The 23709-nt window shown below is 46.9% G+C and overlaps 1 protein-coding gene across 1 annotated transcript in view; it reads right to left on the bottom strand.

Moving 5' to 3' along the window:
- The window catches only part of INPP5D (inositol polyphosphate-5-phosphatase D), a 152179-nt gene that overhangs the window by 119248 nt on the left and 9222 nt on the right, over window positions 1-23709 (bottom strand). Inside the window, exon 2 of the mRNA XM_028831241.2 lies at window positions 12536-12599. Within this exon, the coding sequence (XP_028687074.2) occupies window positions 12536-12599 (64 nt within the window). The remainder of the gene's footprint in view (window positions 1-12535; window positions 12600-23709) is intronic.

Below are 23709 nucleotides of genomic sequence, written 5' to 3'. Positions count from 1 at the left end.
ATCATTACACACGCTTATCAATGCTAAAAACCTGTGCTAATCATTATGTTTCAAAAGCCCTCGTGGTTCTACTGGGCCCAGGAACGCAAGCAATCTCCAATTTCCCCATTGCCCAGAGCCTGTGAGGGATATTTTTATCCTTAATTACATATCCCTAAAATGCTCTTCTTTCCAGCTTGCTTCTTTTCTTTTTATAAAACTCTTGAGGTACTCTGGGGAAGACAGAAGTGACAGCTGGCAGGCAAGCCCAGAGTCCCCAGCCCTGGAAGCAGCCTGGAGAGAAGCTGCGTGGCGGGGCAGGGCCTGGGGCAGCTCCCCGATGAGCCTGGCATTCTTCTGGTGCTACAGAGACAGTGCAGAGCAAGATAGACAAGGTCTGGGCTCTCATGAGACTTACAGCCTCATGGTAGAGACAGATAATACATGAGTGAGTCAATACATAATCAAGATAGTTGCTGTGGTAGAAAGAAGAACGGCCTCCGCCTCCCAACCCCTCCTTATCCCTGGAACCTATGGCTGTTATGTACCACAGCCTGGGGGAGATAAGGTGCTCATGTGCTGGCCTTGAGGTTGGGAGAGGATCCCGAATTATTCAGCTTTCCCAATCTATGTTCAAGAGTCCTCATAAGGGGAAGAGGGAGGCAGAGAGTCAGAGCCCTAAAAACATCATCATGAGAAAGACCTGACAGGCCATTACTAGTTCTGAAGACAGAGGAATGGGCCACGAGCCAAGGAATGAAAGTGACCCCTAGAAACCAGAAAAGGCGAGAACAGGGATTTCCCCCTGAAGCCTCTGGAAGGAGTGCAGCTCTGCCAACACCTTGATCCGAGCCCAGTGAGAGCTTCTGGACTTCTGGCCTGCACAACTGCAAGATAATACATTTGTGTTGTTTTAAACCCCTGTTTGCTGAAATTTGTTATAGTGGCAATGGAGATGAATCCCCTTGCAGACAGCGATAAGGGCTATGAAGAAAAAACAGGAGTGCAATAAGGAGCGGCCATGGGACAGGGCATGATATTAGATGGGAAGACCTGGGAAAAGGCCTTGGAGGAATCCTGTTGGCCAGTCAGCCATGTGGTGACCTGGGGGACAGAGTCCCAGGCACAAGGCAGGGCAGGTACCAAGACCCTGGAGGCAGGAAGGTGTTTAGTGTTGTAAGAGTAAGTATCTCCCCAGAGCCTTTGTCACGGGAGAAAGCAGTTCTATCATCTGGTTTCCCAAGCAGCCAGTGGTATTTTTCATGTAGACTTCCGAGTTACTTTTCTTTGAGACAGAGTTTTGCTCTTGTCACCCAGGCTGGAGTGCTGTGGCATGATCTCGGCTCACTGCAGCCTCCGCCTCCCAGGTTACAGTGATTCTCCTTGCCTCAGCCTCCTGGGTAACTGGGATTACAGGTGTGCACCACCACACCTGGCTATTTTTGTATTTTTAGTAGAGACAGGGTTTCACCATGTTGGCCAGGCTGGTCTCGAACTCCTGACCTCAGGTGATCCACCTGCCTTGGCCTCCCAAAGTGCTGGAATTACAGGCATGAGCCACCAAGCCCAACCCCGAGTGACTTTTAATCTGCTTGTTGGAATGTCTGTTTTCTGTCTTTAAAGGCTGGGACTATGTTCTCATGTTCTGTCCTTGTGTCTGTGTGAGGCGCTGAGAACTCTTTTTAGAGTCTTGTAGCATATATTTGTGAGAGATGTTTGGATTTTGGAAAACACATTTCTCCATTTCAAGATTTCAGACCCTTTTTCCTGCCAGTCATGAAGGGCATAAATATGGTGGAGAGATGGGTTGAGCACCCTGATGGCCACCAGCCTGGCAGGGTCTCTTAACTCAGACAGCCAAGAAGAGCAGTAATGAAGGAACTACTCTTCCATGGCAAATCTCTTTATAAAAATCACTAACTGCTCATGTATGGATTAATTCAATATTTGGGAGAGAAATTTGGATTTCTCTCTCCTGGGGTTATTCAAAATGAAGTACAATCTGCTAAGAACAGGGCAGATTAAGTTTAACCTCAGAGGTTTTGTGGGCACTGAGTGGTCAACAGAAGCCTCTTCTCAAGCCGGTCCAGCTGGGCCTTTCATTCAGGGGATGGCGACGCATCCTCTGTCCTGTGCCCAAGGGCAGACACTCGGACGACTGAGACCCTCACCCTTGTTCTCAAGGCCCCCACAGCTCACTGGGGGAGACAGACATTGGGCCGCCTACCACCCCACAATGTGAGGATGTGGACACTGAGTGGGGGGATTGTTTGGAAGCACGGAAGAGGGGGTGGGCACCTCTCAGATGGTTCTTTGGAAGGCATGGCTGGGCCGTTCATTTCCTCCTACTTGAGGGGAGCTCCTTTCACTGTAGAAGTTTCCTGAGACCCTTCCACCTCAAGATGTAAAAATCTGGGCTTCGGAGTCTAATCGTGAAAATTGCTTGTCATTGGTCTCTAGATTGAACATCCTGTGAAGGACGGACTGTCTCTGAGGCTGGCTGTTGTATTACTATGTTCAGTTCCCAATTAATATTCACGGAATAAATGAATGAGCTGTCGGGAATCTCTAAGCTGTCATTCTGACCCTTAAAGAATATAGTCAGAACACATGGCTGTAACACTCACTGGACTTGGCTTAAAAGTAGAGTCATCTTGGGTCTCATTCAGGAAGGATCATGGCTCAAATAACTGCAAAGCCCTTAGCTGGTTGCATAGCTGGGGAACCTCGGGTGGTTGGAGAAACAAAGACCAGTAGCGTTTGTGTGAAGCTCACCCTCCAGCCTGCAGGGCACAGAGCCACAGCATGGCTCCAATGACATCCCTCTTCTGTCACAAGTTTTATGAAACAAGCAAACAGTGTTATCGCATCTGAGCCTTTGTTTCCTTGAATTTAAAAATGGGAATAGTAATCATAGCAACAATAGTAGTAAACCGTCCCCCAGGATTAAAGAACACAGATGAAGTGCCTTGCTCCTGACAGGGGCTCAACAAAAGGGAACCAGGCCAGAAAGGTATGATAAGATAGGTCCCAGGTGGGAGTTGTGGGACCTCCCTCCGGTCCCTCCTGTGTCCTCAAGGCTCTCTCTTATCACCTGGTGGGACTCCAGGCACCCACCCTCGCCCTCACCCCGACTCTGTCTTCCTCAGTTATCCAAAGCAGCAGTGACGTACGCCCAGTGAGCAGGCACAGGACAACCCCAGTTCTCAGAGGGTCCCAAGGCAGACAGAGTCTCGGGGCCCTACTTGGTGCCTCCGTCCCCCATGACCTTTGCTCCTGGGCCCTGATCCAGGTACTCGTCCTCCTCTCCAAGGCCCCTTTGGATGGCCTTGCTGCCAATCCCAGGACTCCTGAGTTTTTTGTGTCCCGAAGTCTCAGCCCTTTCTCCCTCCCCTGTGCCTGGTATCCCTAGCTCTTGGCCAGTCATGGGCCGGGGCCTCTGCCCAGTGACCCCGCGTTGGTGCCGGTGAGCTGACTGGCCTCTGTGCATCCTCGCCATTTTGAAACAGTCATCCATGGAGTCACGTGTCAGACATAAGCTGCATGTTTACATAAACCATCTCTTTTAGTCCTCACAATCTCCACAGGAGAGAAGTACTGCTGGCCTCCCAGTGTTTCTGAGGAGGAAACAAGCTTGAGAGAAGAAACTGCTTCCCCGAGGGAACCAGGACATTACACCACCCTGAAGACCCGAGGAAGAGCCTTCTCTGGAAATGTAGCTGCTGGAACTTGTCTCGGGACATCTTGGGAAGCATCGGCAGCCTCACGTGGACATCAAAAGGCAAGGCCTTTAGGACCCAAGAGTGAAAATCTCAGGAAGAGGAGAAAGATGAACAGACGACAGGGCCAGTGAAGCCCGAAGACCAGCCAGGCAAGGCAGGCTTGCAACAAAATGAGAACCTCGGCCGGGCGCGGTGGCTCACGCCTGTAATCCCAGCACTTTGGGAGGCCAAGGTAGGCAGATCACAAGGTCAGAAGTTTGAGACCAGCCTGGCCAACATGGTGAAACCCTGTCTCTACTAAAAATACAAAAAATTAGTGGGGGATGGTGGTGCGCAGCTGTAATCCCAGCTTCTTGGGAGGCTGAGGCAGGAGAATCGCTTGAACCCAGGAGGCAGAGGTTGCAGCGAGCCGAGATCTCGCCACTGCACTCCAGCCTGGGTGACAGAGCGAGACTCCATCTTGAGGGAAAAAAAAAAAAATGAGGAGCTCAATTCAATGCTGAAATGAGAATCCACTTTGGAGGGAGCTACAGCAGAACTGAGTCCAGAAAAGAGAACCCTTCCCGAAAGCAGAGGAAGTTGACCAAGGCATGAAAAGCAAGTCAACAGATAATGGCCGATCCTGTGGAGGACAAATTTAAGATTGATAACCGCAGCAAGGGTGAGATAAATCATAATTTAAACGAAACCTGTAGCACTTCCTATCTTTTTAAAAGTGGCAGAAGAGTTAATTCAATAAATATTTATCAAGCATTCACTATATGCTAGGAATAGTTCTAGTATAGACAATAAATAAGTCAATAAAAAATGTGTATTTTAAAATATAAAATCAGGGCTGGACACGGTGGCTCACACCTGTAATCCCAGCAGTTTGGGAGGCCGAGGCTAGCAGATCACAAGTTCAATAGATCGAGACCATCCTGGCCAGCATGGTGAAACCCTGTCTTTACTAAAAATACAAAAATTAGCTGGGTGTGGTGGCACGCACCTGTAGTTCCAGCTACTTGGGAGGTTGAAGCAGGAGAATCACTTCAACCCAGGAGGCAGGGGTTGCAGTGAGCCGAGATTGTGCCACTGCACTCCAGCCTGATGATAGAGAAAAATAAAAATAAATGAATAAATATAAAATCAGATAGTCACAAGTGCCACAAAGAAAAGAAAGGAGGGTAAGGGGTTAAAGAGCAACAAGTGAAGGGTGGGGTGACTGTTTTTCTAGGGTGATCAAGCGAGACCTCTCAGAAAGACTTTCGTCTATTTGATAAACCCTACGTGGCCTCTTGCAAATCTGACAGACACAATTAGACCCGGAACCTGATCTCGAAGGGCAAAGTCAAGATGAGAAACGAAACCATTCTGCAATAAGCAAGAAATCGAGATGCCTCCTCAGTGCACAGACATTGTTAAAACACTGACTGATTTTTGTGCTTTTTCTGGTTAGGGTTGGAGAAAGAGATGTTGAGCCCGAGGATGTCTGACAGGAACATAAGTCATTAGGAATGTCTGGGACAGGGCTGGAGCAGGTCCCAGAAACACAACACAGGCTAAGGAGAGGGAAGACCCAGGGACTGCGTTGTCAGAGCATGGCTCATGCGCATTTGGTGCAGTGAAACTCGATATTCAATTTGAAATTTTCACTTTTCTGCTCTGAAATTCCCCTAGGATAGTTTACACTTTTGTATATTAGGACACTTTTAGCTGTTAGAAGACCCTAACTCAACTAACTTGAGCAAAACGGAATTAATTACCTCACAAAACAGAAAATCTAGAGGCAGGGCAAATCCCAGGTTGCTTCATTCTGTTCAGCGAATTCAAGGGCATCATCCAGGACCCAGGTTCACTTCTCCTTTCCGTGTGTTGGCCTCACTCACCGGCTACATCTCCTCATGGTTACAAGGTAGCAGCAGAGACCCAGCTGTCACATCCTATGGCAGCTTCCAAAGGTAGGAAAGAGGCTATCTTGGCCAGCGTGGTGGCTCATGCCTGTAGTCCCAACACTTTGGGAGGCCAAGCCAAGCAGATGACCTGAGGTCAGGAGTTCGAGACCAGCCTGGCCAACATAGTGAAGCCCCATCTGTTCTAAAAATACAAAAATTAGCCAGGCATGGTGCAGGTGCCTATAATCTCAGCTACTTGGGAGGCTGAGACAGGAGAATCACCTGAACCCAGGAGGTAGAGGTTGTGGTGAGCTGAGATCATGCCATTGCATTCCAGCCTGGGCAACTGGAGCAAAACTCTGTCCCAAAATGAAAGAAAGAAAGAGGCTATCTTATCCCTATGTCTGTTTTTAAGACAAATAGACCTTTATTAGAAGCCCACAGAGCCCTTCTCTTCACACCTCATTGGTTATACTTGCATCCTATTCCCCAATCTAAACTTGTCAGCTACATGGTGCACATTGATATCAGTTCTAGACCACTTTGGGTAACAAGGACAGGAAACAGGCCCATGATCTGGGACAAGGTGAACCAGAAAGCTCTGGAACATGGAGAAGCAAGGGCAAAATGGCCAGTGGGGATGGGGAGAAAATAAAGACAGTCATTTGGAGGTAGAGATGACAAATGGCATGGACACTCTTTCCAGAATTCTCTGACAAACTTGGGAAGGGATTAGGGATCTTGCAGCCACACAAGAGGGAAGGGCTTCTCGGTCACAAGGGCATGTGTACCTCAGGAGGCTAGAAAATGAGGGGGAGGCTTGGCTTTCTCAGGGGATTAGAAGAAAGATGCCAGAAGAGCTGGAATAAAAACTTACTCAAAGACCTAACAGAAGAAAGGTCTTTTGTGTCAAAGAACAGAGTTTGCAAAGTGAACAAGCTGAACACACTGCAGGCACTATCAATGAAAGGAAAATGACAAAGCTGGAAAAGAATTCCCACCAGCTTCAAAGTAGAAAAAAACAAAAACATGGGTCCCCTCTATAGGAACCAGCACAAGTTTGGCCTTGGATTTTGTACTCAGAACTATTTATAACGCTACACACCTTTTTTTCTTCTTTTCTTTGAGACAGTCTTGCTCTGTCACCCAGGCTGCAGTGCAGTGGTGAGATCTCGGCTCACTGCAGCCTCTGCCTGTCAGGTTCAAGCAATCCTCCTGCCTCAGCCTCCCGAGTAGCTGGGACTACAGGCATGCGCCATCACGCCCAGCTAATTTTTGCATTTTTAGTAGAGACGGGGTTTCACCATGTTGCCCAGGCTAGTCCCGAACTCCTGACCTCAGGTGATCCACCTGCCTCGGCCTCCCAAAGTGCTGGGATTACAGTGTTGAGCCACTGTGCCTGGTCCGTAACACTACCTTCTTGAAGGCAGTGCTGAACCTCGTATAGGATTTTGAGCGAACAGTTGGTTCCAAGAATTTTATATCTATCAAATTACTCTTGAATGTGTAGACTAAGATGTTTTGAGATGTTCAGAGGCTTGGAAAATAGATCTGTCCATATTCTGCAGTAGATAGAAAAACCAATTCAAAATGCAGGCTTCTAGAAGGTGAGTGTCATAGCATAAAGGAACCCCTCCACCAGCACGGACCCCCACAGGGCCCACTGTCCTTGGCATGGCTGCAGAGCCCACACACGCAGACCTGGTAGGCTTCTGTGCCCTGAGCCTTTTCTGCGCCCCTTGTTGTGCAACTTCAGGAAGTGTGTTAGAGCCACATCCTTTGCCCGGCGGCTCAGACGGAATCTTTACTTCACTCGGTGACCACTCAGAACAATAACAGCTGCCACTCGCTTCCTGAGCTTAATAACAATGGCTCAACCGTTCACCTCCCGGATGCTTGTGACGGAACAGCTTTGAGAAAGTTGTTTTGTTTTCCCTCTCCAAAAGCCATGCTGCCCAGAGATACGTGACAGCCACCGTCAGGGACCAGGGACTTGAGTCACGAGTGTCTCTTCTTTAGAACTCACCAGAATGGCTCAGGTCACTGGAGTTTTTCTTCCAAATCCAGAAAGAATAATGAAAGGGTCTATGAGATAGATATTTTCTAACTCTTCATCTAAACTTGCATTAAAACCCGGGCTCTACAGAAAAAGACAAAATTTAGCTGGGCATAGTGGTGCACACCTGTCATCCCAGCTACCCAGGAGGCTGAGGTGGGAGAATTGCTTGAGCCCGGGGGCAGAGGTTGCAGTGGGCCAAGATCGTGCCACTGCATTCAAGCCTGGGCTACAGAGCGAGACCCTGTCTCAAAAACAAAACAAAACAAACAGAAACACCTGGGGGTGCTCCCATCTTGACTCAATCAATATCCTAGATACAATCTCAACCTCAAGAAAAGACAGGAAGTTCACAGAGAACATTGATGTGATAGGGGATTATGGGTAGTTTTAATTTTCTGCTTTATTCCTCCTGGTGGGAAGGATGTCAGAAAGGACACAAGGGCCAAAAGGTTGTAGGATGGAGCCGAAGGGCCCCTTTTGCTTCGACTGTGGCCCTGGGTTTGAGACAACCATTTATGCGACACGTCTGAGGCTACTCCAGGCCTCCCTAGCCACCCTGCAGCTGGCCCATGAGGGCGGCTTGCAGGGCTTCAGACTCTTCCTCACTCTCCCAGAGAGGGGCCATTTCAAAGGCAGCAGCAGTCTCCCAGCTCAGCCTGCAGCGAGCAGCTCAAGATGGGCACCACTTCTCTTACAGGAGAGTCACTTCCCTTTCCAAGTCAAGAAAGGAGTTTGGGCTTTACAAGAAACCTGCTCTCTTGGTGTGGGAGAGTCAGGCCTGTGGGGCTGAGCCATCCTGCCTTCCTCTGGCTTCGTGCAGGGCTCAGAGCACTGCCCCGACCCTCCCCCAACCAGGACAAGCAGTGCAAGCTAAGTCCAGAAGGTTCTCAGAGTTTGAGTGGCACAGCAGCTGTTGAACAACTGCTTAACGGTTCCAGAGCCTACTTAGGTCCCTGAAGACACGAAGCCCACAGCCCAAAGAGCAGAGCTGAGGGAGATGGAGTTCCAAAATTTACACCTCCTTCCCCACCACTCCCAGCACTGCCTAGAATCCTCTAAAGCACCTCCAGTTCCCCACTGTCTCCACCGTCCTCCTCAGCAGCTTCCTTGTGCTGGGAGGTATGTGTGTGATCTCTACTTTCCAGCAGTTTCTTGGTGGTCCTTGTCCAAGGCCACATGGCTGGCCAAATTGGACTTGAACCCAGATCCCAGCCGGGAGTGGAGTCTGCTTTCATTCTAGGGGCGCCTTGCTGATTTACCACAAGGGACAGATGCCACCTGGGATCAAATATTATCTACAACCGTGGGAAGGACAAGAAGCCAAGCTCTCTGAGAGGCCACATTGCCTTGTCTCCCTGCCCTCTGGGCAGAGTCCTGGGCTTATCCTTCCCCAGGAGACTCCAGCCAGGCCTGGAAACACCTTCTAGGCTGGAAGGAAGAAAGCTTAGCTGGGGAGGCCGGGAGGCCTGGCTGTGAGTTCCAACTTCCGCAGTTCTCAGCAACACTCATATTTAGAACGAGGGGGTTGGATGAAGTTGCAGTTTGCATCCTGCCCTCCCATCTCAGATTTTTTTTTTTTTAAGTCTGTGAAAGATGGAGTAAGGGAAAAGAGTCCCCCGGGTGAGGTGGCTCCTCTCCCTGATTGATACGGGGTTGTCATGGGCTATGACATGTGGGCCAACTCCATGAAGCTGGTCTGCAAAGAACAAAGATGAGATCTTTGGTGTTGACAAGAGAACCAGGAAAAGAGCTAAAGTTACTAAACTAAGAAACAATGAAAGCCTTTCAGAGCTTCACTTGGCAAAGTTTCAGTCCAGATTCTTATTTTGGGGAGCCTCGTGTTCTGGTGGCACTGAACAGGCTCAGGTGTCAGGAATGAGTTATTTAGAAACTGTGGCTAAGCTTAGAAAAGACTGTGAGGTTTTGCCTCAACATGAAAAGAGGAACTTGAGTTAAAATAGGCAGAGATCAATAACTGCTAAAGCTTCCCCGAAGGGCTCTGAGTCTGCTTAATTGGGCATGAGTGTGCACTTGGTCCTCAGTAGACATCTGCTGTCATTTACTCTTGGAGGTAGATTCTCATAGGTGAGTCCACCTAGGAGGATCCTATGAGAATTCTCCTTTAATTCACCTTGAAGGGAAACCTCTTCAGACCACCTGAGCCCACGGTTCCCTGTACCACATTGGCTACTGAGGAGGTCACGGGCCTAGTGCCAGGGTCAGGAGCAGATATGTCCAGCAGGGCTGCCCTTCTTCTATGAAAGCTGCCCACCCACTGCCCTGGCTGAGCAGAGACCTTAAGGAGCCAACTCATGGCTGCCCCATGACTCTGTCTGCATCTCCGAGAGGTAGAGGGGTGCATCTGCTTGAAGACAGCCAATTCATACATAGACTGGCAGCCCCTGAGTGGCCCACACAGAGAAAGCCATGGAGGCTGAGCCATCAGACTCCTTCTTAGGACTGGGGTCTGAGAAGGAAGGCTGCTGGCGGGGAAGAGCGGCCCCACAGAGAAGAGCTGAGCCATGGGAGAAGCCGCGTGCAGACCCTAGGGCGGCCTTCTGCTTCCTGGCTCTGCACATCTCCACAAAGGCAGCCCACCCCTTAACCCTTACACAGTCAGCCAAGGTGAGTTTCTGTTCCCTGCACCGCCCCCACCCCCCCATAGTCCAATGAGGCCCCGGATTTCATCAGCAGTTCCCAGGGTCACAAGACGTCACAGTAGCAAGAGCGTGATGGTGACAGAGAGGGGCAAACCGGAAACGCAGTCTACACATTTACAGGCCGCGGGTGCCAACTCTACTAGAAGCCACAGTCATGTCTTTTCCAGTCATACTTAAAGTTTTCTTCACTTTGAAGGAAGAGAAGAAACCACAAAGGGGAAAAAGATCAAAAGCATCGACCAACTTTTAAATTAAGAGAGTTTGCCGACTCCTCTCAGCAAACCACCTGTCACAGATGCCAACTCTGCCAGAATAGCTCATGCCCTCCTAGACTTGGAAAAAATGGTAGAGGTCATTGAAGCCAACTGCCTGCCCCAGACAGGGCTCCTCTCCGCCAGTCACATCCCACACATGGTGAAGAGTCCATGTCAGAGACAGACATTCTCATGGCAAATAGCTGCCAAGTGCTGGAAAGGACGTTCTTGTACTGGGTGTGCCAACATCTGCTCCTGGCGACTACTAAGAACCGGGCCAAACCTGCGGGCGCCCTAGGCCAGTGGAAAGCCTTCCAGCAGATGTGCCTTAGAGGCTGCAGCGGATGCAGGGGCAGGAGGATAAGGCAGCTGGCAGCAAGGCCAGCCTGACTACACGGGGAGTGGTTCTGCTTGAGCCCAGACTCACATCTCCCAAGGAGGCCTTGCAGGAAACAGCCCCTGGACCAGGCCGCATCACACACGCCCCTTGGGTTTCTCGCAGCCACATTGCTCCTCGGACCAATTCCTTCCATCTTCATAAACCCTCTTCCTGAGGGGCGTTCTCCTCACCACGCTCTCCCTCTTGACAATTCCTGGGGGATGTTTGCCTCCAGGGACTTGCCTGTGGTTTGCTCCCACCTTGAGTCCAGCTCCCTGTCTACTACTGCATCCTAGTTCTGCACAAAATGAATCATTCCTTTCAAGCTTTGAAACCGGAGTGTATCCCGCCTCTCCCCTCCCACTTCCACTTTCTTTTCAACCAAACTTCTCCAATGCCGTCATTGCTCTTCCGTGACATGATGTCCAAACCTCTGTCTACCCCGGCTACTCTGCTTGGGACGTGGATGCACTGCAGTGTCTCTTACTCTAGTCCCTGAGAACTGAGCATCTCTCTCTCTCTCTCTCTCTCTCTCACACACACACACACACACACACACACACACACACACATCCCCCCGCCCCCCACTGGGGATGTGGAAACTTTGTCTCCTTCCTTCTTGCCACCCCCATGTGCTCTTCATGCAGCCGGATAAGAATAGCTCTCCTGGCTTCCACACACTCAGTTGTCACATTTTGTGGCAAAACAAAGCCTTTAGTAAACCGTGCTTAGGGTGGCCTTCCCCGGCTTGGATGGGTGCAGCTGACTTTTCTTTTTAAATTTAACTGCAACCAGGTGGGGTGGCTCACGCCTGTAATCCCAGAACTTTGGGAGGCCGAGGTGGGCAGATCATTTGAGGTCAGGAGTTTAAGACCAGCCTGGCCAACATGGAGAAACCCCATCTCTACCAAAAATACAAAAATCAGCTGGGCATGGTGGCAGACGCCTGTAATCCCGGCTACTCGGGAGGCTGAGGCAGGGGAATCACTTGAACCCAGGAAGTGGAGGTTGCAGTGAGCCGAGATCTCACCACTGCACTCCAGCCTGGGCGATAAGCGTGAAACTCCGTCTCAAAAATAAAATATTTTTAAAAAGTGAACTGCAAGTTTTGCACATTTTGACTTTGCATGGTGAAATCAGATGCCGTGAGTATCAGCCTCGGACAGAACAGAGTTCTACAAATGGAAAGGCTCTGTTTTGTGCTAGTCTCGCAGCCCCTCAGAAAACATGGTCTGTTCTCCTATAAGTTCACCTCTCTTCTCTCCCTCCTGAGCCACTTCCTCTCTCTCCTTTGAGAGATGAAGACAACAGTTGGCCAAGCCACAGCCCTTCCTTTCCCTTCATCTCTGGGCAGTCTGCTTCACCTTTGTTTCCTCTTCATACCCATGGACCACAAATAGCCCGAGGCATGCAACTCCGTCCTGTCACAGAGCAGGGTCACTTAGAGGGCCACAGTTTACCAGCTAAGCCACCCCACAAACTCCAGGCTCAGCCAGGCCTTCATGTCCGGCTACCTGTGCACGCGCTTTCTTCCTCATCGTTTCCACCCCTTCTCTGCCAGTATCGACTGAAGTCAGGTTCAGATTTCTAGGTTTATAAAGGACTCACCTGAACAGTGAATTTATCATCTTCATTGGGCAGAATTCTGTAAGTGTAAACGCAATTCTGATACCTGAAATAGATCAAAGACTTTATTAGAACCATGCAGGAAAACCCGGTTTCCTCTTAACTGAAAAGACAAGACTTCCAGACACAGCTTGAGGAATCTGGACACAAGTCTTTGAATTTTGGAGCTGATCGTTCTCTAAGATGGAGGTGAGCCCTGACGTCCAGCAATCCTGGGCTGAGGCACTCTTGTTCCCCCACTGCTTCTGCACTCAGAGCACGAGGAAAAGGTGGGGTGGGGGGTCATTTAGGTGGGGACCCGGCAGCTACAGGGTCTGATCCAAAGGAGTCTGCCACATGGAGGGGATTTCTTAACCTCTCAGCTGCCAAGAATATAAAGTAAGAGGGGGTGTTTGCGAGTCAGGCACGGTGGCTCACGCCGGTAATCCCAGCATTTTGGGAGGCCAAGGAGGGAGGATCACAAGGTCAAGAGATTGAGACTATCCTGACCAACATGGGGTGAAACCCCATCTCTACCAAAAATACAAAAATTAGCTGGGCATGGTGCCGTGTGCCTGTAGTCCCAGCTACTCGGGAGGCTGAGGCAAGAGAATCACTTGAACCCAGGAGGCGGAGGTTGTAGTGAGCTGAGAACGTGCTACTGCACTCCAGCCTGGCGACGGAGCGAGACTCCGTCTCAAAAAAAAAAAAAAAGGAGGGGGTGTCTGAAGAAGAAACACGATTCCAGTGGGCCCGGGAATAGCGGCCTATGGTGAATGGGAGCCAGGCACAGCCACAGAGGGGCCACCTGGCCGGGGCAGGGATCACTCGTTCCCGCTGAGCTCCCCGCCGCTCCCAAATGGCTTCCTCCCCTTGGACACTGTGCCCCGTGGATTATCCTCCAGGGACTGGCCACCAGCCCTACTGAGACCTGGATTTGCCCCAGCAGCTGGAGAGCAAGTCTTGGGATTGTTTCTAACAAGAAAGTCCTAGGAATCCCAGATTCTCTTCTCTTTCTAGAAGCTCTACCTTCCTTTGGCACAGTCATCCCTAACGTGAGGAGGAGACGGTAGTTTTTACTTTCCTAAAACCTCTGAGAGGAAAAGGGAGCTGTCAAGTGCTAGCACCTTGGGAGAGGGGCACACTGGGGTGGTCCTCAGCCTGCTGAAACCCTGGCAGCAGCTAACACCCATGGAATCCATCGGCTGCTGAGGCCAGCAGGCTGTCAGGAGATCGGCGGAAAGCTATTTGGATTTTAGGCCCTTACTTAAAGCTGCTGGTCTGTTCCCACCCACCATAATCTTGCCCTGTTTTGCTACTTCAGATTCTCATGAGCCTGGAAGGCTTGCCCGGCCCATAAAGCCCTGTAGACAGGACCAGCCTCTGTAATTAAGCCAGTGCTTCAGTGTAGAAGCTACACACACTCACCCCGTCCCAGGTACAGACACTCCACTGAGCATCTACATATGTTACCGATATGTTATTGTTTAACTAGATTTTTTTTTTTTTTTTTTTTTTTTTGAGACGGAGTCACTCAGGCTGGAAGGCTGTGGCATGATCAAGGCTCACTGAAACCTCTGCCTCCCAGGTTCAAGCAATTCTCCTGCCTCAGCCTCCCAAGTAGCTGGGATTACAAGCTCCTGCCATCATACTTGGCTAATTTTTGTATTTTTAGTAGAGATGGGGTTCTTTCTCTTTTTTCTTTTCTTTTTTTTTTTTTTTTGAGATGGAATTTTGCTCTTGTTGCCCAGGCTGGAGTGCAGTGGTGCGCAATCTTGGCTCACCTCAAGCTCTGCCTCCTGGGTTCAAGTGATTCTCCTGCCTCAGCCTCCCAAGTAGATGGGATTACAGGCATGTGCCACCACACCTGGCTAATTTTGTATTTTTAGTAGAGATGGGGTTTCTCCATGTTGGTCAGGCTGGTCTCGACTCCTGACCTCAGGTGATCCACCCACTTCAGCCTCCCAAAGTGCTGGGATTACAGGCATGAGCCACTGCACCTGATCCTGTTTAACTAGATCTTTAAAAATATATACTAACTTTAAAAAATGAAAACCATACAGAAAGATATAAAATGAAAAATAAACATCTCCTTCCCCACTCCCATGAGCCCCTCTTCTTAGATTTCCTATTCCTGTTTGTAACTAAGTTCAGAAATTTTAAACATATCCACAAGATTATATATGCATATCTTTTTAGATGCCAATAATATCATACTATATATACCGTTTTCTGAAATTTGTTTTTTTCACCGGAAAAGATCATAGAGATCTTCTCAAGCCAACTGAGAGATGGTTTATTACCATTTGCGTTATGTTTCACCATGTGCTGTACATGTGTTGACGTTTATTAGTGATTGTAGATAAATCACTAGAAGGTGACAGCCGGCTAAATGACCTGGAGATTTGCTGTTTTGATAGAGATTACCAACTGTCTTCCAATGAAATTGTGGCCTTTTTTTTCTCCTACTAACCGGATATGAATGTGTCTATTTCCTCACGCCCTGCCAACTGGCTGTTATCAGACTTTTTAATCTTTGCAAATCTGAGAAGTGAGAATGGTAACTTGCTTTAATTTGCCTTTCTTTATGAGGAAGGTCCTTCAGCATGTTCTCATGTTTAGTTATCTGTATTTCTTTTTCTGTGAATTCACTTTTGTGTCTTTGGCTTGCTTATTTTGGTATCATTTTTTGCTTAGTTATGAATAAGACTCTGATATATGCTACAGTATATTTTGGAGTTATTTTTAACAGGTTTTTTTTAAAGCTGTGTAAATGTTTTACAATTTTATGTGGCTAATTTTACAATATTTTATTTTATGGCTTTTGCATCATGGGTACTTAAAAATAATTTTGAGTAATTTCACTTCCACATGTCTCTTCACTTCACATAGAAAAGGTGATTTTTCTCTCTTTCTCCCATGGTTTTAGTCCCCATCCTTCTGCTCCCTGTCCTGTCTCCAGAGCCTGAATTGATACAATCGTCTTGCATCAGAGACAGCAAGGATGAATCTCTAGTCCAGTGACACTACATCTCCCAGGGACACCTCTGGGACACAGAGAACCACTGGCCTCAATCCGCTTTGCAGAGCCTGCCAAACAAATGTGGACACAGCTCAACTCTGCTGTGCTCTTATTTTTCAATAAGAGCTCTTATTTGGCTGAGGGAGCTGACTTGTGGAAGAGCTCCAGCCGGCCCAAACATCAGCTTGTAGACAGAGAGGAAGAACATCAGCCTGTAGACAGAAAGGAAGAACATCAGCCTGTAGACAGAGAGAGAGAACATCAGCCTGTAGACAGAAAGGAAGAACATCAGCCTGTAGACAGAGAGGAAGAACATCAGCCTGTAGACAGAAAGAGAGAACATCAGCCTGTAGACAGAGAGGAAGAACATCAGCCTGTAGACAGAGAGGAAGAACATCAGCCTGTAGACAGAGAGGAAGAACATCAGCCTGTAGACAGAAAGGAGGAACATCAGCCTGTAGACAGAGAGAGAGAACATCAGCCTGTAGACAGAGAGAAAGAACATCAGCCTGTAGACAGAGAGGAAGAACATCAGCCTGTAGACAGAGAGGAAGAACATCAGCCTGTAGACAGAGAGGAAGAACATCAGCCTGTAGACAGAGAGGAAGAACATCAGCCTGTAGACAGAGAGGAAGAACATCAGCCTGTAGACAGAGAGGAAGAACATCAGCCTGTAGACAGAGAGGAAGAACATCAGCCTGTAGACAGAGAGAAAGAACATCAGCCTGTAGACAGAGAGGAAGAACATCAGCCTGTAGACAGAGAGGAAGAACATCAGCCTGTAGACAGAGAGGAAGAACATCAGCCTGTAGACAGAGAGGAAGAACATCAGCCTGTAGACAGAGAGAGAGAACATCAGCCTGTAGACAGAGAGAGAGAACATCAGCCTGTAGACAGAGAGGAAGAACATCAGCCTGTAGACAGAGAGAGAGAACATCAGCCTGTAGACAGAGAGGAAGAACATCAGCCTGTAGACAGAGAGGAAGAACATCAGCCTGTAGACAGAGAGAGAGAACATCAGCCTGTAGACAGAGAGGAAAAACATCAGCCTGTAGACAGAGAGGAAGAACATCAGCCTGTAGACAGAGAGGAAGAACATCAGCCTGTAGACAGAGAGGAAGAACATCAGCCTGTAGACAGAGAGGAAGAACATCAGCCTGTAGACAGAGAGGAAGAACATCAGCCTGTAGACAGAGAGGAAGAACATCAGCCTGTAGACAGAGAGGAGGAACATAGTCACGAAGAGAGAGTCAGAGGCAGTCGCACAGAACAGGAAAGCCTTTCTGGTTCAATCAAGTGCGGCAGAAAAACCTTTATGGCTTTTTCAAAGATGGTCTAGAAACATTGAAACAAAGAAACAGTTCCATGTTACCAAAACAGAGTTCAAAAACTAGTATAATAGGAAGAAGATACTTCCCCGCTAGACAATAACATCTCAGCAGATGTTAATGACCCTGCACAGCCAATGCACAGGGCTGGACATTCTGACTCCCGTGGCTGAATCAGTTTCAACCTTAAAGGGAAAACATACAGCACCAGCACCACCCAACACACACCCCACCAACCCTGCCACACACAGTCATCGGGCGAGCAGTAGTACCAAACTGTATTGCATGGGTGTAGGGGCTCTGCCAGGTGGTGGAAGGGGGTGCTCACTTGGCCTACCCCCACTCACCAGCAGTTTGTACTTCACTCTGGTCCTATATACATACACACACACATACGTACATGTGCACACACAACATATGCATACATGTGTATACATGAAACATGCATGCATGTATACGTGTATATACACATGCACATACACACACAATATCTTACATGCAAAATGTTTAAAGCAAAGATTCCATCACTAAATAGTGTTTGGCAATTGCTGCCCTGGAACATGACCTGGAAAACATGCTCACTGCTCTTTGGGGGCAGTGGGTCCCGCCCAGCCCTTGCCCAGCTCTTTGTGGTGATTTGGTAACACCTTGTTATGCTAACACTGGCTCTGAGTTGAGACTCCTCCCAGTGACTGGGTGGCCTTTCAGAGTAATCGGATCAGGATTATTCTCATTGGAGATCTGGGTTAGGATAGCACTGGGCCCAACATTACTTCCTTCTGCTAACAAATGAGATCGTTCCATTCCCAAATGAAGGGGGGCTACCAGCAAGCTTACCATGTGACTCCCACAGGTGCTGGGTGATGACAAGTGCCCACCCTGTGCTGAGCGTGGAGGCAAAGAAGAGGCAGGAAGGTGCCTCTCAGCAGAAGGGCATTCCTAGACCAGGTCAACCCTGATGTGGTACGAGAAGTTCTACTCTAATACGGGAGGACAAGCCTGTTGAAGTAGGAAGAAACATCATCGTGTTTGATCCTTTCAGATAAATCTTAGCATCTCTGTATGGCCATTCCTAGCCAAATGAACACTGACAGCCAGGCCCAGGAACATCTTCACCATGGAGGGACCCACAGAGAGACAGAGAATCAAACTATAAAATTCAAGAACCTCTTTGTGTTCCTATCTCACTTTGCTGATCTGCTCCTGTAATTGCTTTTAAATCCTTTTGTGACTCTTGTTACATATCATTTCTAATTTCTAATGCTTTTGTCTGTGTTTTTGCATTTTCTTAAGACGTGTTTTTGCAGATTTCTGGACAAGATGGGGTGGGAGAACAGGGGCTGGAAAACCCTGCATTAAAAAAACACACAAACACACACACACACAAAAAACCATTTGCACCAATGTAGAAGGACAAGAAAATGTGTGGCAACCTTGGGAAACAAGGTGTTCACCATTCGCAACTCCAAACCTTGAAGAATTGCAGCCAGAGAGAAAGCGAAAGTTGATGAATTAAAAGAGGCCATTTCTTGCTAACCTGGGCCCCTCCAGGAGGGAGAAAGCATTAGCAGGTAGCTCAGCTGGCCAGGAGGTGAGAGATGGAGGTGAGGGTGGCCAAGGATTATTGGGAGCCGGCTGAGCACCCCCACAACAGCTTGGGGGTCCAGCGGGCTATTCCTTGTCCGACAGCTACTCAAAGCCAAGACCTAGGTATGAGGCACCTCCTCCTTGCCCCCGGAGGGAGCCCATCCTCTGTGTGTCTCACCACACCCTCATCTCTGGCCCCACCACCGGCTGGATCTTGAATTGGCATCTCCCACCCCCATCCGTGGCAGTCGTTTTAACCCACTCTGAACAAATCTGATCCAATTGTTCTTGACAGTTCTTTGTCAGAAAACAAAAATCACCTGACCTATGAATACATGTCACCACTCAGAAAAGGGCATTTTCCTAAGGACTCCAAGGAGTTACTTCCATCTTAAATATAATCACTGATAAAAATACATTCTGGACAAGTCTGATTCATGAACTCAGGAAGACTAGAGAGACCACTGCATATCAGAAATTGGAGGCATCGATCGTGAAAATCAAGCAAACTGAGATAAAGAAAACTGACTGTTAGGGAACAGCCGGGACTTTAGAGTCAGAATTTAACACACGACAGAGGCAGGAAATAGCAGCTATGGATTGGAGAAAGTGAACGAGGAAAAAGACACACTCAAGAAAGTGGTACTAGAGGAAAAGACAGAGATTTTAAAAAGAGAGGGAAGAAGAGAAATACAGAAACGGATCTGAGTCCTGCAGATGCAACAGGGCTTCCTGAAAAGACAGAGGTTTTTTTTTTTCCTTTTTTTTTTTTTTGAGATCGAGTTTCACTCTTGTTGCCCAGGTTGGAGTGCAATGGCACGATCTCGGCTCACTGCAACCTCTGCCTCCTGGGTTCAAGCTATTCTCCTGCCTCAGCCTCTTGAGTAGCTGGGATTAAAGTACCCACCACCATGCTTGGCTAATTTTTGTACTTTTAGTCGAGACAGAGTTTCACCATGTTGGCCAGGCTGGTCTTGAACTCCTGACTTCAGGTGATCCGCTTCAGTTTCCCAAAGTGCTGGGATTACAGGCGTGAGCCACTGTGTCCGGTCCAGAGATCATTTTTTAGAATATGAAAACAAAAAGCAGAAGTGATACACCAACCTAAGAGCCTGTCACTTGAAAAGTAGGAGATTAAATGGACAAACCTGTGACAAACAGAATAGAGGAAAGAAACAAATGCAAGTGAGCTGGGCAGCCTCCCCCTGCCTCCCCTCCCCCAGTGAGACCCACTCCCTACCCTTTTCCACCTGCCCTGTGCAGCCAGCAAATCTCCGGGGGCTGCTTCACCCAGGTTTGGCTGAAGGGAGGCACCGGCAGGGTGAGTGGGGTTGGGGGGATGGGTGGATTTGTTCCACTGACCCCACCCTGCCTGCTGCAGGGGACAGAGCTCCACTTTTGGAGTCTCCTAGCTGCAGCCCTGCCAGGTTCTGGTGACACAGCTCTGGCCCCTGCCTCTTCAGCTCAGGGGTGGGAATAGATCCTGAGGGTGCCAGCCACTAGCTGCCTTGCCATTCCTGCCTTTATCACCCCTGTTGAACATGCCATCTATTTCTTGCCAGGACCCTAGGCACCACCAACAGTTAGAAATGAGAAAATGAAGATGGCCACAGTAAAAGAGAAACCTTACAGTTATACAAAACTATGCATGATTGTTTGCCAGAAATTTTGAAAATCTCAACGAATAGATTGTTCTCTGAAAATTACATGTAACTTAACAGAAGTGACATGGGAGGAAATAGAAAACAAGACCAATTCAATACTAAAGAATAAATTGAAGTAAATATTAAAGAATTATAAATGGCCTTGAGAAGAAGTGGTTTTACCAACATTTTTTTAAGTATTTCAAAAATCAGATAATAATTATGCTACATAAATGCCTCCAGAATATTTTGTAAAATATACATGACTCTTAAAACCATAACATAACCAAAATCAGATAAATCAACCTCAAGTATGAATACATATATAAAAATCCTAAATAAGTTTCAGAGTACCATAAAAAAGTATTGTATCAAGAATAGTTAGTTGTAATCATGCAAAATTGTTTAATATATATACCAAAATATAAATATATAAAATTAAGCTATTTTACCAGTAAATGAAATAAGGGATATAATATAATCATCACAATAGATATTAAAGAGGCATTTGATAAAAATTAAATACTCAGTCCTTCAGAACTCTTTGTAAAACTAGAAGAAGATTACTTCTTCTTGGACATGATGAGCAGCAACAATTACCTTTTATCAAGTGGTAACTAGGTGACAGAGGCTATCCCATGCCCTTCCCAGGTGGTCCATGGTAATTCTCACAGTATGTCTCCTTGAGGTGGATGTTTTCTTTTTCTAATATTCCCCACTGTAGTGTTTTAGAAATACTGGCCCATGCAATAAGTTATGAAATCTGAATAAGTGTCATAAGTATTTGGAAAGTACACCACAAAACGATGGTAATTTATAGATGAAATGAGAGTCAAACAAGAAAATCCCGGAGAAGCAACCAAAAAAACAATTTGAAATGATGAGGAGTGAGTAAAGTGACAGAATAAAAGATGAATTTATAAAATCCATAACTTCCCTGTATGTTATCAGTTATAATGAAATGTAGGGGAAAATGTATTCACAACAGTAATAAGAGTATAAAATAATCAGAAGAAATTATAACAATAAATATGCAGGATCTATATGAAGAAAATTACAAAATTTAAAATGATAAGGACAACTATATTTGTTAAGACTGAATATTACTAAAATGTCAATTTACACAAGCTATATTATGGATTTTGTGCAATTCCAATCAAAGTCCCAATAGTAGTTGTCTCCAAATTGGCAATATTATTAGCTGGTTCACCTGGAAGAATAGATATGAAAATCACCTATAATAAAGTATTTTATAAAATTAGGTGGTATACTTGTTATGATATTGGTGAAAGAAAAGCAGATATACACGGAACAGAGTATAAACACAAAGAAAGATATATGACTTAAAATATGATAAAAGAGGAACCCCAAATGGCAAAGGAATGTTATTCAGTAAGAGGTTTTGGGAAAGATGATTAGTTGAGAAAAATACACATAAATCTTTTTTTTTTTTTTTTTTTTCCTATTTTTGAGGCAGAGTCTCACTCTGTGGCCCAGGCTGGAGTGCAGTGGCACAATCTTGGCTCACTGCAACCTCTGCTTCCTGGGTTCAAGCAATTCTCCCACCTCAGCCTCCCAGGTAGCTGGAACTACAGGTGCACACCACCATGCCCAGCTATTTCTTTTTTTTAATTTTTAGTAGAGACAGGATTTCGCTATCTTGGCCAGGATGGTCTCGATTTCCTGACCTCTGGTGATTCAGTGGCCTCGGCCTCCCAAAGTGCTGCAATTACAGGTGTGAGCCACTGTGCCCAGCCTAAATCTGTATCTTACATCATTTATTAAATTAATTCCAGAGAGATTAAATGGTTCAGTGCAAAACATACAAACAAACAAAACCAAAAGTGAAAAACCCATAGGACTGCTTCATTTGTTTTTACCAAGTGCTGTGCTAAAAATGTGATACATATTTTCCATCCAATCCGCCCCACAACATTGCCACATAGGTATTCTTAGCCCTGGTTTTCAAATGAGGAACCAAGGCCCAGTGGAATTAAATAAACTGCTGGATCCTGGCCAGGCGTGGTGGCTCATGCCTGTAATTCCAGCACTTTGGGAGGCTGAGGCAGGCAGATCACAAGGTCAGGAGTTTGAGACCAGCCTGGCCAATATGGTGAAACCCCATCTCTACTAAAAAATACAAAAATTAGCTAGGCATGGTGGTGGGCGCCTGTAATCCCAGCTACTTGGGAGACTGAGGCAGAAGAATTGCTTGAACCTGGGAGGCAGAGGTTTGCAGTGAGCCAAGATCACGCCATTGCACTCCAGCCTGGGCAACAGACTGAGACTTCATCTCGAAAACAAAACAAAACAAAAAACAAAACCAAAAAAACTGCTGAATCCTTAGCCCAAGTCTCTTAGCTCCAAAGGCTCTGTCCTAACCCACCTGCCTTGCACGAGTGAATTTCTGTGTGCAGAGGGATTCTCTGCATTGAAAAGCAAAGGGAGAAAAAAGGAAAAGACTGATAGACTTCACTATATAAAAATTTACAATCCCTGAATGTCAAAAAATCATAAAACTTAAAGGAAAATCACAATAAAAATATTTGCAACAAGTGTGATATAAACTTGTGCAAGTAGGTAACAGAAAAATGATAGCTTCAATAGAAAAATGGCAAAGAGAATTGAACAGACCATTCACGAAAGAGGGATTGTGAACGTCAATCACTCTATCAAATAAGTTCAACATGACCACAATCAAATGCAAATCAAAACGAACATTCACCACCTTCACCTTGCAACGTAATATGTTTTGAAATGAAAATATTCAGAATAGGAAGGTTAGAATGAGGTAGACACTCTCTTGTACAACTTACTGGTGCATACATGGAACAATATTTCTGGAAAGCAATGTATCATTCTGCATCAAGAGCCTTAAAAATATTCCTGTCCCTTGACCTAGTAATTCCACTCCTGGGAATCTATAACCAGACATGTTTATAATATTTCTTCACAAAGACCTTCATCAGTCATATTTATAACAACAAAATGCTGTTGAAAACTTAAATATCTGACAATAGAAGAATCATTTCATAAAGTATGGCACATCACATAATAGAATCTTTTTTTTTTTTTTTTTTTTTTGAGACAGAGTCTCGCTCTGTCGTCCAGGCTGGAGTGCAGTGGCCGGATCTCAGCTCACTGCAAGCTCCGCCTCCCGGGTTTACGCCATTCTCCTGCCTCAGCCTCCCAAGTAGCTGGGACTACAGGCGCCCGCCACCTCGCCCGGCTAGTTTTTTGTATTTTTAGTAGAGACGGGGTTTCACCATGTTAGCCAGGATGGTCTCGATCTCCTGACCTCGTGATCCGCCCGTCTCGGCCTCCCAAAGTGCTGGGATTACAGGCTTGAGCCACCGCGCCCGGCCACATAATAGAATCTTATACATCCATTAAATATGATCATTAGGAAGAAAATCTAACTAAATGGGAAAATGCTAATGCTGCCAGCAATCTCAGACTAAAATTATACGTATACATGTAATACATGTATACACAAAATGGAAATTACATACACACGGGGAGGCAGAGAGAAGAAGCAGCTACACCAGCGAACGAACAATGTTTATGCTAGTGTCTCAGTGATGGGCTGGTTACTTT

Source organism: Macaca mulatta, chromosome 12 (assembly GCF_049350105.2).
Source record: "Macaca mulatta isolate MMU2019108-1 chromosome 12, T2T-MMU8v2.0, whole genome shotgun sequence".
NCBI lineage: Eukaryota > Metazoa > Chordata > Mammalia > Primates > Cercopithecidae > Macaca > Macaca mulatta.
Note: the sequence above shows the minus strand (reverse complement) of the source record. Positions and strands in the feature narration are given on the sequence as shown.